Genomic DNA, 16,184 nt, shown 5'->3' with positions numbered 1-16,184 from the left:
TGAGTTGAGGCTGATGGGGCTGAAGAAAAAAGTAAAAAAGCGACACTTAGTCCTATTCTCCTGTCACTGAGATGCTCGGTTCCTTAAGTAGCTCCCAGGAGACTAAGCAAGGAGTATAAAACATGAAGTTTCTTCATAGCCTTCACCAAAAACGTGGAACCTACGCCCAGTTACTTTATTTGCTCCAGTGAGATAACATATGTCAAGTGTTTTGTAACCATAAAACATTCTCTAAATAGCAGCTATTACTACTCTCACTATTCTAATCTCTCCGATCCTATCCCTTCCCTTCAGTCATCCCTAAAATGGTCCAGTTTGTTGCACTACTCTTTACTACCACCTTGAAATACGTTCTCAAGTACACTGACCATACCAGGATTTCTTAGGCCACCCAACCCATGGCTTCAATCAAAGGTTCCAATCACACTGATTACTCTTCATGAAAGCATGTTTCTAGAGTTACAGAAAAGAGAGAATGCTTCAGCCAAGTACAAAACTGGGACTGTCTCATTCTTTTTTTTAATCAATCTCTCCATCAAGGCAGAATCCAGAGTGTTCTTGATCCCATCTTCATGAATAAGCCAAGCTATCTGAATTCTTGGTTTCCTTACCACATAGTGTTGTCTGACTTTCTCTGCTCTTTCATGCCTCTCTCCCTAGCAGGGAAAACAACAATCACAATAATCCTTTTAAACTACATATAGTAAGCCTTCCACACCCCCTCTCCTACCAGTTCTTTTTCATATTCTTGTTTTCTTGCTGACTCTGCTTGAATCTTTCTTGAGAACCCTATAAAACAGAACGCAGTAATGCACATTTCTGACCCAAGCCATCTCTACTGTCTGTCCTGAGTCCCAAACAGTCTACTAATGCTTACCCTCATCTATGACTCCAGGTTCTCCTCCTCGCATAATGACTGTAGAGATCAATATGATGACTATTCACTAAAGCACAGGACTGGCTCCACAAAGGACTAGACAGATTAAATACCTCTCCCTCACTACCACCACTCTCTAAAATATACTCCTAAGCACCCTAAATCTTGGGATCTAGGCATATAACCAATACTACATCAAGAAAGCAGTCTCAGGATACAGTATAAAATAGCAGAGATATAAAAACAAAAGATATCAATAAAAATGTTTTTTTTAAAAAAAGCAGCCCTAGCCATAGGATCATGGATCTAAAGCTTAAAGGGAGGACCAAGAAGGTCATTTAGTCTAACTCCCTCATTTTACCGATTGAGCAATCGAGGCCCACAGAGGTCAGGCATCTTGCACAAGTCCCCACAAGATGCTAATGACAATGCCAGGACTAAAACTCAGGTCCTATGACTCCGTTCTCCACTCAGCCAAACAGCCTCCTCCTTGGCTTGCCTCATGGCTCTAACTTAGAGTAAAAGCATCTTTGAATTAGAAGAGCCCCCGAGGTCATCTAGCACAGCACCGCCCCTGCATGCCAAGACCACATTGGAATGACTTGGCGACTAAAGGCTAATTAACTATTCTCCCTGGGCTTCCCCAGTTTCCTCACTAACTCCCTTGCCTGTCTATCACTTTGGTGCAGGACTGGGGCCTGATCCCTGAATCTACCTGGGAACAGCTCAAGTACAATAGGTTTTAAGACCACTAGACGCTCCCCTCCCAGCCCAGGGTGAGAAGTGAATCTACTGCCTGAGATGAGGGGCCGGAAGCTGCTCACACTGCACCAGAGGCTGTGTGGGGTGAAGAGAAGGGCAGGGGCCGCTGGCCGGGTTATCAGGCAATAACAACCTCAGCATCCAAGCACGCGACTTCCAGCAATGCAAGGAGCTTCCTTTGTTTTGGGAAAATAAGGGCAGCAAGAGGCCTCTCCCCAACACGTTCTGACTTGGCCTTGAGACCCATTCCCCCCCCCCCCAGACACAAACAGGACAGTCTTGGTAAAGGAGAAAGGAGGGACAGACCAAATGCCCCAACTACAGCTCCTGTTTGCTTTTCCTTTTCCACTGTTTCCTTGGTTCAAGAGCCACTGTGGGGGCACAGGTGACAGCCTAGGTCACCATTCAGGAGCTTCGCTCCTTGTGACCTGACTGCCTGGCCTACACCACTTCTCCAATGCCCCTTCAACCATCTCCCTTCCCACACCAACCAGACGGTTTTGGCCTGGGACCAAGAGCTTCCTACTCTGCTCATGACTGTGGATGTAGCCAGTTCTCAAAGTAATAATGCATCTCAGAGTGATGGGAGACACTTGGGATATAATCATGGTGCTCAATCCTAGCAGTGCTAGAGGGTCTGGTCCAGGCAGGCTTCGGTGCCCCAAAGCAGGACTTACAATCTCAACAAGTTATTTCCAGTGGAAAATACATTATCACATGGTCACCATGCCAGAGCAACACAGTCTGAAGCAGATCTTTATTTGTATTGGGGCTCATTAGTTCAGAAATGAGACCAATACTACATGCATGAGATAAAATTCATACAGTACTTTGCAAACCTTAAAGTGCTACAAAAATGCTAACTGTTATAGCAGTTGTTATATATGGCACAGTAAAGATCTCCATGGTCTAGAAAGGTGATAATCAATCTGAGAACTTTAAGGAACTGATTTACTTAAGACTAAAACATAAATACTAAACAGTACCCAGAAGCCTAGCTCTTTTGTACATAGATTGAGAAGGCCCAGCTTCTCAGAGTCACATACCAAACGAAAGAACCATCCTAGACTAAAGCCTTGAGGACAGTCACTTTCTCCAGGAGTTCTGAGTAGGAGGTACTACGAGTCCCACATGGGCCTTTCCCAATGATAAACTGAGTATCCTGGGCACTAGTGAGCCTTTTTCCTTTCCCTGATCAACCAGAAAACCCACTCTCCCCCTCATGGTCTAAGGCCCCAAGCCCCCTCAAAGACTGTGGTTTGCCTATGAGGGAGGGTTATGGGAGTGGGACTTCCCCCTCCCCAGGATGCCTTCGTGCCAAAGGAGAAGGAAACAGAATAAGCAAAATAAAATTCATAAAGCGAGGCAGTAATTACTATGTGGTCAACAAGAGGCTGCTCTTCAGGCCCATCATTATGTGGCTAAATTTAACGCCCTACGCAGCCGGGGGAGCCGTGCGCCCGGGGCACCGCATGTCCACACAGACGCCGGCTCCGCCACCTTCGCCTGCTCAACAGCCGCCAGGGCTGCCAGAAAGCAGGTCACAATTTTTTTTATAGTCTGTTTACCAAGATGCTGTTTTTACTGCCGAGGTTTCTCTCGTTTTATCTCTTTTTCCTTCTCTCCTGAACAGTCTGGGCTGTATTTTCTGTCCTGGGTTTTTTTGGTTCTCCCTCTCTCAGTACTATTTTCAGAACTCTAATTTTATATGGTATGTCCCTATTTTTTTTTTTTTTGGTAAATATTTGCCATGACTAAGCCAGGCACATCCAGTTTAAAAGGCTCCCATTCCACAAAACATCAGCTCTTTAATGACATGCATCTCATTAGCCTACCCCATGAAAAGGGGTATAGAAAAAAAAGCAATTCACAGACTCTCTCAATTTTTATATCTATAGAAACATATATTTACTCATGTGGACAAACTGAAAAGTGACATTCTGAACTCCATATGGGGCCATAACAAGGGCCACTTGATTCAAGCCAGAGACCTCAGGGGCAGCTTCAGGGATGAGAGGCTCTCAATCTGTCAATAACTATTGGTCAGACCTGGACAGCTCCAACAAGGGCAGGCACAACTGGAGCCTGCCCTAGATCTCTAAAGCATTACCAGAACACTAGGGTAGCGAGCAGAAGCCTCATGCTTCTAAGGTTCTAGACCATTAGGAAGGAAAAAAAAATTAAAATGAAGACAAAGGAAAGCACCCATATCACTTCCCTCCAACAACTGATAATGGGGAATGGAACCAAGGTAATTACTGGAGTTCCCTCAGATAGCCACATTCAAGCCCTCTCAGCCTTTTCCCTTTGTCTCTTAACAATCTTCTTAGAGGACTTCTCATGGTGACTTTTGCTCTGGATAGAAGTGGAATACAACTAAATCTAGTAACAGCTATTTGCACTCAACAATATTACCCATGATAATCAGGTTTCCCCTACAGGATGGGACCATATGATGGCTTCAGATAAGCCCTTACCCATCAGAATTACCCATAATTCCAAAGATTATAAAGTAATTAGAGGATGCAGGCTTCAGTTCTGCCAATATTTTTATTCATTATGAAACTGAGAATGCTACTAAACAATCAACTCAATCCTTCCTCCATCTTGTTCAGCACCTAGGGATTGAGTTCCCTGAGGACTAGTTTCTCCTTCAAGCCAAGTAGTATATGACCACTCCTCAAAAAGTTCTTCTTCTCCCCCCCACACCCACATCATTTAGAGGAGAGACTGTGAGATAGGCGATGGTAGAAAGCTACCCTATAGCATTTGTTCAGTGGAGGCTTCAAAGGAAAACAGCAACTAAGGGAGTTACTGGAGGATGGCTTTCAACAACTACATCCAAGACTCCTTTCTCTATGTTATTTCAATGTTTAGTTTCATCTCTCCTTCTACCATTTTTAAAAAAGCATACTTTTTCTAATTTAAGCCTCAGTTCATGACCTCTCTCTTCTAGGAAGCCTTTCTTTAGCAAAAAAAATGATGCATTTTGCATATACTGATGCAAATACTGTATATGCAAATGCATATACTGATGCACTTTGCTTTTTATACAATCATCACTTTCCCATAAACAACCACACTAGAGTACTTCCTCTTCCAAAAAAGGCTGAGCAAGACCACCCAAGAGAGCAAAAGAATCTGCACCTCTATAGCATTAGGATGCCATCCCCCAAATAACCCGGCATAAACCTTGAGTCCACAACAAGCAATCTACTTTCTCTCGAGGTATATATAAGGTTACTTGTAAATGTATTATATAAAAATGATCGCTAATATTTATAGAGTGCTTACTATGTTTCAGGCACCGTGCTAAGTGCTTTACAATTATTAGCTCATTCGGTATATACATGTATAGTATCAGTGTTCATTTGCTTGTTTTTCCTACCAGACTAAAAACTCCTTGAGAACAAGAAGCATATTTAATTTTTAAAAAATACAACCCTACTGTATTTATTATTCTCAAAGGTGCTCAGTAAAGATAATCGGTTGATATTGGCAATGGTCCCTCCACAATAAATTTAATCTCCATGAGAAAAATGCCAATATATTGGCCAAGAAAGTAACAATAGCTAATATTTATATATTACTTTAAGATCTATGAAGACAGACAGATAAAAAGGGCATTTAAGTACTTCCTATGTTCCAGTCCCTGTGCTAAGCACTGGTGATACAAACTCAAGCAAAAAAGATAGCCCCTACCCTTAAGGAGCTTACATTCTAAAGGAAGACACCCATAAATAAAAGGGACCTGGAAAATGGGTGGGGAGGGGATGAAGGGATGAGAAGGGTACCCAAGGAGGAACAAGGAGGTTGGAGAAGACGTGGAAAATTCCAGAGATTAAGAAGAGCCAAGGTTGAAAGGAATATGTCCTGGGCACCTCCCAAATGGTGGTCTGTGTCAGACTAACTAATCAGAACAGGGCTGCCGGGCAGAGGCATCACTAGGATCAGAAAGCCAGGAGGTGGAAAAATTCTGGAGAGTGAGAAGTGGAACCAGGAGGGCTTTACATACATCATCAGATCTGACACTCACAACTCTGTTGGTAGGTGCTACAGGAATTATCATTTCTATTTCATAACTTAAGGAAATCCTGGCTCAGAGAGATTAATGACTTGTGTGCACATGGTTACACAGCTAATAAGTTTCAGAAGCAGGATTTGAACCAAGGTCTCCTTTGACTCCAAGTTCAGGGCTCTTTCCATGACATCATACTTAATCATTCTATCAGTCAGCAAGTACTTATTAAGCACCTACTGTGTATTTGTAAAAAGTGCTTAGCACAGCTCCTTGTACACAGCAGGCTTTATACATCCTTACTTGCCCCCTACACACACACACACATACATACACACACACACACACACACACACACACACACACACACACACACACACACCCTAGGCTCTGTGCTGGGGCTGAAGGTACAAAGGAAAAAAAGAAAGGAGACAATCACCACTATGGAAGAACTTATATTCTACCAAGGAAGGCTGTACGCGTATATGATGAGTAACATACATGTATGTGTGATAAATACCAAATAAATGCCAGGCAGTTCCATACAAGGTAAGTTGGAAGAAAGGAAGGACACTGGAAGAAAGCAGGACTTGAGCTGCATCTTGAAGGAAGAGAAGGATTCTATGAGGCAAAGATGAGTGAATTCCAAGAATGAGAAGCAACCACTGCAAAGGTCCAGAGAAAAGAGAGGCTAGGCTGTGAGAGAAAGCCAGTTTGGCCAGACCAGTCTAAAAAAAGGAAGGGGGCAGCTAGGTGGTGCAGTGGATGGAGCACCAGCCCTGGATTCAGGAAGACCTGAGTTCAAATCTAGCCTCAGACACTTGACACTTACTAGCTGTGTCACTTCACCCCATTGCCTTGCCAAAAAAAAAAAAGGCAGAAGAGTTTGTAGTTACCCTGGAGGCAATAGGGAGTCACTGTAGGTTATTAAGCTGTGGAGTTATAGAGTCAAACCTGTGCTTCCAGAAGCAGGAAGGATGGGTTGTAGAGAGTGGATGCAGGGAAAGCAGTTAGGAAGCCACTGCAATAATTCAGGCAAGAGAAGATGAAGGCCTAGACTTCAGCAGTGGCCATGTAACTGAAAAGAAAGGGATAGATGGCAGAGCTGTTTTAGGGGAAGAAATGACAAGGCTTGGCAATTTGTTAGCAACGTTGGGGGAGGGTTGGGGAGGGAGTCTGATAGAATGACTGTGAGGGCTGTGAACTTTGGAAACTGGAAGGCAAGTGGTTTCCCTCAAAAGAGGGCCATCTGGGAGGGGAAGACAGGGGAGAGGCATATAATGAACATATCTTTTTAACATATTAAGTTCAAGATGTCTATGGGCTGTCCAGATGAAGATGAGTGTCCAGCAGAAAGTTGATAATACAAAACAGAAGATGAGGGGAAAGATCAAGTACAGATACATAGACTTTGGGGTCATCTGCATAGACGTGATCACTGAACCCACAGAAGTTAATGAAATCACTGAGACAGTGTAGAGAGAGAAGAGAGCCCAGGGCAGAGGCTAGGAAAACACAAAGTTAGATCACCTCTTGCTTTTATAGAGAGATGTCTGTGCCTTTATTTCAAAGAGAAGAAAATTGTCACTGATAATTAAGGGGGGAAACCAAAGGATGCAGAGAGGCTCAGCTATTCACCCATTTTACAAAGGGGAAAGTGAAAGTACCAAGAAGGTCAAGAATTTCACCAAAAGTGATACAGGGAGTCTTTTTAGGAACCTGAAATAGTCCTGACTCCCAATTCATACTACTATCTCTATTACTGTATTCACTACACCATACTAACCCTTCCCATGGAAGATATAACTCTTAATTTAATTTTTTAATTTATTGAATAAAACAAGCATTTCCATAACAACACAACAAAAAAGATGACTGTACATGAAACTACAAATCTACTGTGAACAACTCGCTATTCCTTTCAAATATACAACAAAATTATCATGTAAATTTCTTTTATGTCTTTCCTCTCCCCCTCTCCTCTGACCTAGAGATGGCTACCATAAGACACAAATAGGGGCATGTGTGTGTGTGTGTGTGTGTGTATGTGTGTGTAAAATTATTCTACACATACTTCTATTCATAAGGGTACAATTTTTGCAGTAGGTCAGCTATGGATGCCTGAGTGGTAACTGACTTGGCTGGACTAATGCAAACTTGCCCTAACTAATCCCAGAGAAAACCTTAAAATGTTATCTAGTGCTTTCATGAGAAGTACTGTTTTATTTTATAGGAAAATGATTATGATAATATAAACCTGGAAATAAAACTTGTGCCCAACTGGGGAATCGGTGAACAAATCATTCTATGTTAATATAATAAAATATCATAGTGCTGTAAGGTATGACAAATGTGAAGAATTCAGAGAAACATGGGAAGACTTAATTGTATGAAGTGAATCAATGAAGAAAGCGCATGAAGAACGACACACACAACTGCAACAATGTAAGTAAAGTCAACATATAGAGGAGATTCAATTTCAGTCAAACACAATGTTTGTACCATATTCCCAAAGGTAAAAGACCCATCCTTGCTCCTTTCTGTTAATGACAAATTAAACTACTTTCAAGGAATGTATTTCATAAAAGTGTTGGCGTAGGTATTTGTCGGGAAATATCTATGCATCAAAACCAAATGCATCAACGAAAAAGAAATTGTAGCTAATTATAATTTTATTTATAAAACACCTCAACTGAAAACTGAAGATACCCCAATGGCCCAGGCCTAAGGGAACAGTAGTGACAATACAGGTATAAAGAAAACCAAATCGAAGATTTCACACATACTAGACAATGTCTGACTTAAAACAGGCCTTCTAATTTAGACAAGAGAGTACTACAGAGCTCTCAGTATCACCAGCAGGCTCCTCTTTGCCAACTAAGCCACTTAAAAAATGAAAGGAAATGTGATATCAAGATGTGTTTAACACCCTGTGCCTACCTTTAAATGGCTTACCCGGTACAAGTCATAGAGAGTGGGGTTAACTACACACCCAACACTACAGCTAGACAGCAGTAACTACACAGAAAGGCTGAGGGCAAGTAAGAAATATGTCTCAGACCTCAAAAACCCAGTCATAAACATCATCTGCAGGCCCCTGTGACGTTGGCCCTAGAGGAACACTACCAGATGTCCAAAGGAGAAGACAGGGGTTGACACCAAAAAGGCAATAAATGAGACTGAGTTTCTTTTGAGAAGGTAAATCCTGTGGACTTCACCCACAGCCATCATGATCTAGGCTCACGTACTACACTAAACAAGGTGAATCAGTATTGTAACGGGGAGCTGACAACTACACTGAGAATCCCTGGGGCAGGGATATGGATGGCAAGGTTTTTCAACATCAATACCTCTGCCAGGACCCCCACCCTGGAGGAACCTACTCCATGAAGCTGCCCCAGTGCCAGTGCTGAGGGCTGGTCCCTGGCCAGGGGCAGCCAGCTGCAGAGGGCGGAGCTCTATTTTGAGCCTGGCCACGTCTGGTTTGAGCAGCATGCGGCCCTAGTGACTCACACACCCATGCAAACCGCCTGTGGCTCTGTGGCACAGCCCCGGAATGCCAACCCTGGGCCAGCTCCCTCCTCACCCCATTATGCTGGGATAAATAAATAAAGAGCACGCCAGCAGCCACACGGCCTGATGGCAACCAGATGGGAAGGAGATGCGTAGAGACGGCCAAGGGGCGGGAACTGCCGTGAGGGACTGGCTGAGAGGGGGAGTTATGTAGGCCTAGTCATCCTTCTAGCCCAACTCCCTCAGGCAATAGCTTCAGTCCAGCTATGTTCTTTCTTAGACACTAACCATCCCTAACTTTTAACCCTTTTCACAACCCTGAAGCTTCCTCTTAGCTCCTGGTCCTGGGAAATGTCCCATATAGGATGTTGCCAGCTGCCATTCTATCCAACCCCCATGTCTTTTGTTTTCCTCTTGAATCTAGGCTGCCAGGCTCCCTCTCATCAGGCCCCTGACCAAGGGAACAAGAATGAGAATGAGAAATGAAGAATCCCAGGGAAGAGAGGAAAAGGCCATCAGAAAGAGAAACCCAAGCAAAGAAAGACAAAAGATTTGTCATTAGTAAAGTGGGTTTCAAACTGAAGATTTGTTATCACTCCCAACTTTGCCCTATTCAACCTTCAAGTTCTTTTCCCTGTTTTGCCACCTCCCCCCCCCAAAGTGACTTCCACAGAAGCCTACCTACCCTATTACCCCTAGAACATCATCTCTGGCCCCCTGCCCAACTCAATTCCCTTCAGGAAACACAGACCCCAGCTACTGACCCCCTGGCCCTCTGACGTCAGCCCTGGCCCCCCATCCTTCATTTAGAGCTCTCTGTCCACAGTTTGTTTATCTTCCTATTCAATGTTGCTTATTTTAATGGTACATCCTCCCAGCTCAGCCCTGGGTGACCCCCTGACCTCATGTGTCCTGTTTGCAGGAGCTGCAAGAAGAGTATTTGTTGGTCATGATAAGACCACCGAATAGTGTTCAGAGAAACCTTCCAGTTCAAGCAGCTATATATGCCACACTAGATACATAGCAGGGTACTCTAAGAAGCCGTGGGGGCTCTTCATTGGCCCTGATACTCTCCTTCCCGCAGAGCCTTCAAAAATATTCATGACTCAGATAAAGCAATGGGACGGGATACAGTGCATAGAGCACTAGGTTAGGAGTTAGGAGCCTGAGATTTTAAGTCTAAACTTGACACTAGGGAACTGTGGGACATTGTCACATAATCAATTAATCTCTCTGGGCCTCAGTTTCTCACTTATTAAATGAGGAGAGGCTAGACTAAATGATATACAGCCCCTCTGAACTCTTAAGATTCTATGAATTTGAAATATCAGTGTTGCATAAAGAACCTAGAAGGGCAATATCCCCTTCTCCAAGCAGGTCCATGGATTCCACAGGCCTTTTCTCTCCACTCCTACAAGCCCTTTACCCAACAGGGGGACAGAGAGAAGCATCATGCTTCAAATGTCATTGGTGGGAAAACCAAGGTTCTGAGAGAAGTGACTTAAGAAAAGTTTCAGACACAGTTCTAACTCTCAGTCTCACACTGCCCACAGGTCATGAGGCCACACATTTCACTCAAGACTCCATGCCCCAAGTTCTAATTTAGCCACCAGAATACTGCCTGCATCATTCTACTAAGAGACTGAGATGGGAAGGTAGCTCAGATGACAAGTCTTACCACGGCAGAAAAACACAGTGGATGGATGCACCGGCTGCCAGGCAAGACACTAAGTTGGCTTGCACCACCACTGTCACTGTATCCTCCCTTCACATCAGAAAGGCTTAACTAAAACTTGTGGCTAAAGGAATAGGAAGGTACTTGGCACAGGGGGCCAAAGCAGGCCAAGTTTGACTTTAACAGTCTCAGTGACATTTATACAATGACTTTAAGCTTACAAAACATTCTCCTCACAAGAACCATTGCCTGTAAGAGGGCTTATCAATGCTGGACCCATGATTCAAACCCAAGTCTCCTGATTTCAGGTCCAGCATTATTCCCATTACAGTGTGCTGTCTTCCAATGAAGACTGAGCCATCTATGTTTCTAGAGAGCAGGGGAAGGAAACCTCTGGTCACCACTTAACCAATTGATAACAGCCCCAAGGAAGAAAGTGAAATGGGCTGGGGGGAGGGGGGTAGATCGGGGGAAGGTGGCTCAGATATTACAGCAGAACAGAGGGTTCCAAGCCATGTTCCTTGTGCCATGCTAGGCATTATGTGATACAGAGTATAAACACAGAGCATGTAGATAAGAAGTTTATCATTGAGTTAGGGTGATAAGAAATACATACATGTGACAGAGAATAAGACAATATTTTATATACATATATGTATACATACACACATATGAAACAGTGGTGTGTGCATATATATTTACATATACACACACACATACACACAAACATATCTTAGCGGGACATAGTGTTAAACTGTGTAGTCTATTCAGACAATATAAGTTAGAAAAATAAAAAAACTATTTGTTATAAGTACTTACTGTACAATACCTTCAAAAGCTAGAAAAGAAGGAGTTCAATATGTACTGAAAACAGCAGGAAAGATTTTTTAAAACTTTTTTTTATAAAGTGTAGATCTATTAATGGAGACCTAGGCAGGAGTCCCTGACAGGCCCCTATTATCTGTTTTGCCCTCCTACTTAAGCTCTCTTGTACACAGCATTTAGCCAGTCTGCTGACTAAAACAAGGTGGTTATTGAATGGAAATAAAGGCTTCCTCCACCACCACCTCTTGCATTAATAGGGGCTGAAGGCACGTGGACAACTGGTGCTCTACCAAGCTGATTCCTCGAAGTCCCAATCCAGACACTGCCCTCAGGCACAGTATTCACCCCACACCCCACCCTCACAATACCACACAGAATAAACCGAAGATTAGTTAATAAGAAAAGTTAGCTTCCCAAAGGACTAGGAAAAGCCTAAATGCTAGATAAGAAACATTCTGCAAACTTTACATAGCACACTGTCTGAAGCTTATAGGACATCCAGACCCAAGCATACACATCTCCTTGTATACTGGGAAGATTAGCTAAACTGGTCTGTGATACTCAACACTTATGACATACATGATGCTGCTACTCGGCTTGTAACATACGAACATTCAATTTCATCAGTGGGGGGATGCCACCTGGGCATTTTCCCCTTGATTAGCCAAAGTCTAGCCCTGGACCACCATGCTAGTTTAGGTTCTTAATACCTGTTACCCGGACTATTTCAACAGCTCATCATAAGTGTGACCTCCTGTGTGAAGCCTTTTGTGATCTACTTGCTATCTACCACACTTAATTTGTACGGTATTTCAAGGGTAGAGTCTGGGGTAAATACTGTAATAGTTCTTGGCCTCCTCCTCAAATTATCATGTATATACATAGTATATCACCCCCCAGTTCAATGTAAACTCCTTGAGGGTAAGGACTGGTTTTTTTGTCTTTATAGGCCCAGTACCTAGCAGAGTGCCCTGCATAAAGTAAGCACTTAATAAATGCTTCTTGGATGAGAAAAGATTGGAATTCACACAGCTGAATCATTAGGTGACACTGGCACTGGCCTAATAAGGATTTCCCACACGCATGGCATGAACTGTGCAATAAAGGGGTAAAGTACTGAGTTTGAAAGGATCAGATGCCTGTTGCCACAGCCCTTGTGAAGACTGAAAACATTTAGCTCTACCTTGGCCCGGTAAAACCATTCAACAAGAAGTCACTGAAGTTCATCACCTTGCTTTGAACCTGGACTGAGCCAAAGCCAACTGAATCTGCAGAGACGGGCATGCTAAGCACTGCAGCCACTGCCCAAGAATCCCAGCGGAGGACACTCCTAGAATCCATCAGCTCAAACACAATAACATCTACCATACACCACCACATAAACAGTATCCTTGTGACAGTGTTAAAGGTAAGGTTTTTTAATCACTGTGTGAGAGATAAATGCTTTTTCAACGCCATGTGGCTGACATCTTTGTTACGGTACTATAATTTTCTGAACCCCGAATAAATGGTTTTGGGGGATTCAAATGTTAGTTTACTTGTTACTTCTGATAGTAAAAAACTAAAAAAAACTAAAGACATGGTGTCTCTTACCACCTATACCTGTCAAACTAAACCAGCTTCTTTGTGGGTGACTTTTTCAGAAAAAAAAAAACTCTTTGATTCTTTTAGGCTTAAAAGTATCAGGAAGATCATAGTCCCTAATCAGTGACTGGAAAAGAGATAGGAAAGGGAAGCTATTTGGGGAGGAAGGAAATAGAAGAACTCCTACCTCTGTTACAACTTGCTCCAGGACAGCATTCTCATCAAACAGCTCTGTCTTCAATCGATCTGTAACCAGAAAAGAAAGAAAAAAGAAATGAGCCTAAGGATCCATACCTGTACAGCAAAGAGCAGATCCCGTCCTGTCTAGGATTATGTGTTCATTCATTCAATCAAAAATCTACTAGGAGCTCACTACACAATAGGAACTCAACCTGTTAAAAATGCCTTGTGTATGGCACACAGTAACAGCGATATCATAATGATGATCAACTTATCTACTCTCATCAATACAATGAACCAAGACAATTCTGAAGGACTCATGATCAGAAACGTGCCCACCTCCAGACACTGAACTGAGGAACTCGGAGTGAAAATTAAGGTACAACTTTTTCACTTTCTTTTTTTTTTTTGCAACATGGAAATATGCTTTGTATGATTTCCCATGTATAATTCACATCATGTTGCCAGGCAGATCACTTAACTTCTTTATGCCTCAATTTCCTTATCTTTAAAATTTGGGTAATAAGGGTGTCTACCTCTCAGGGTTGAGCATAAAATCTGTTTACAAGCACTTTGCAAAGCTTAAGGCATTTATGACCATGCTCTTGGATTCCTTGTCCTATTACACTGCTTTTGACAAGTCCTAGTCATGGAATATTGCCATTATGCAACTCCTCCCCTACCATTCACAAGTTATTAAGTAAAAAAGAAGGCAATCGCACAACCATTCTGACTGGGTACATCACAAATTCATGCGATCAAGCCTCACCTGGGTCCTCACTGCATGCAGCAAGGCAGACCTTTTATTCCTGATTGATTCCCTATCTCATGCCCCACCGATGTTATTCCAAACCTCTTCTTCCCTCCTGAAGTCTACACATCCTTCCCCCTACCCCCACCCTCCTCAGCTGAGAACACCACCTCTTAATTTGCTGAAAACATTAAGGCCATTCATCATGTGTTCTTCTCTCATTCTCTTCATCGCCAAACCACTTGATACCACCTCAAATTCACTCCTTTTCCCCAGTGTCTGACAAAGAGGTGGTTGTGCTCCTTGCCAAGGCCAACCCCTCTCCATGTGCGTTTGATCACATCTCTTCCCATCTTCTCCAATAGACTGCCTCAATCATCCCCTACTCTGGAACCCTCAACTTTTGCCTATCAAGTGGTTCCTTCACTATTGCCTTTAAAAATACCCAAATCTCTTCTGGCTTAAAAAAATCTTCACTAAACCCCACCAGCCCCTCAGGCTAACATCCATGATCTCTTCTCCTTTTCTCAGATAAAATCTTTGAAAAAGTTGTCAACACTTGATACCTTTACTTCCTCAACCCTTTGCAATCTGGATTTTGACCTAATCACTCAATGGATACTGCTCTGTCCAAAGCTGCCAATTATCTCTTAATTGCCAAATGTGATGGTATTTTTCCCATCCTAATTCTTCTTGACCGGTTTGTCTCATTTGACCTTGCTGATCATCCTCTTCTAGATACTCTTTCCTTTCCAGGTTTTCATGCCACTACTCTCTCTTGGTTCTAATCACTCTTCCTCTCCTACAATTCTGATCTTCTCTGTTTTCTCAGTCCCTTTTGCTGGATCATTACCCACATCAAGCCCCTTTGGGGGTATTTCCTGAGGTTCTGTGCTGGGCCTCTTCTTTTCTCCTTCTATACACTCTCTCCCTCTGTGTAACCACATCAGCTCCCATGAGTTTAACTTTCATTTCCATGCAGATGACTCTCCGAACTACAGATCTGGCCCCAGCTGTTCCCTCAAGCTTCAGTCTGTCTATCAGATATGTCACACTGGATGTCCTGGAAATATGTTTAACTCAATATATCTAAAACCGACCTCATTCTCTTTCCCCCAGACTTCCCTATTTGTTTCAGAGGTGACACCGTCCTTCCAACGTCCGCATCCTCCTCCACAGCTCACTCTCTCCACTAACTCCACATATCCAATCAGTTATTGAGTCTCACCATTTCTGCTTTCACAATCCATCACATCCAAACGTGTCTCCACTCACACAGCTACTGCCTTAGCTCAGACTCTCATCACCTCTCACTTAGACTGGGGCAACCTGACTCAAATCTCTGCCATTTTGGGCCATCCTCCACACTGCTGCCACAGTAACTTTCCTTAAGCACACATCACAAGACCTCCCTACTCAACCACCACCACTGAGTTCATCTTGCCTCCAGAATCAAATATAAACTGCTCTGATTGGCATTTAAATCCCTACAAAATATGCCCCAACCTACCTTTCCAGACTTGTAGAACATTGTTCTCTCTCCCACACAATGCCTCCAGCGTTTAGCACAATGTCCAGCATATAGTAAGTGCTTAACAAATGTTTACTGATTGATTGATTCTTTCTCACTCTTGATACTCAATTGCCCACCTCCATGACTTTGTACTTGTCACCTCCCATTCCTGGAATGCATTCTTTCCTTACCTCCAAGACCTAAGAAAGTCCTTCTCTTCCTCAGACACTCTCTTCTGCAGGAATGCCTTTACTGATCCCCCAACTACCTCTCTCAAATTATTTTGTACTTAACTTTTTGTGTATATGTGTGAATATATATATATAATATGTATTAGCTTTATATTTATGCTGTATATATTTTTATATGTACTTGTTGTCTCCCTCATTAGAATGTAAACTCACTGCAAGTAGAGATTATTTCAGCAGTTGTGTTTCTATTTCTCAGATTCTAGCACACAATGCCTGACACATAGTATCACTTAAT

At 42.9% G+C, this 16,184-nt stretch overlaps 1 protein-coding gene across 6 annotated transcripts in view; it reads right to left on the bottom strand.

Moving 5' to 3' along the window:
- Window positions 1–16,184, bottom strand: part of NHEJ1 (non-homologous end joining factor 1) — a 114,296-nt gene that overhangs the window by 57,928 nt on the left and 40,184 nt on the right. For all 6 annotated transcript variants that reach the window (XM_078147310.1, XM_021002848.2, XM_021002853.2 and 3 more), the window contains one exon: window positions 13,442–13,500. In XM_078147310.1, the coding sequence (XP_078003436.1) occupies window positions 13,442–13,500 (59 nt within the window). The remainder of the gene's footprint in view (window positions 1–13,441; window positions 13,501–16,184) is intronic.

Source organism: Phascolarctos cinereus, unplaced genomic scaffold (genome assembly GCF_003287225.1).
Source record: "Phascolarctos cinereus isolate Bilbo 61053 unplaced genomic scaffold, phaCin_HiC Scaffold_7;HRSCAF=346, whole genome shotgun sequence".
Lineage (NCBI taxonomy): Eukaryota > Metazoa > Chordata > Mammalia > Diprotodontia > Phascolarctidae > Phascolarctos > Phascolarctos cinereus.
The sequence above is the reverse complement of the archived record's forward strand: the minus strand, read 5'-3'. Positions and strand labels throughout refer to the sequence as shown.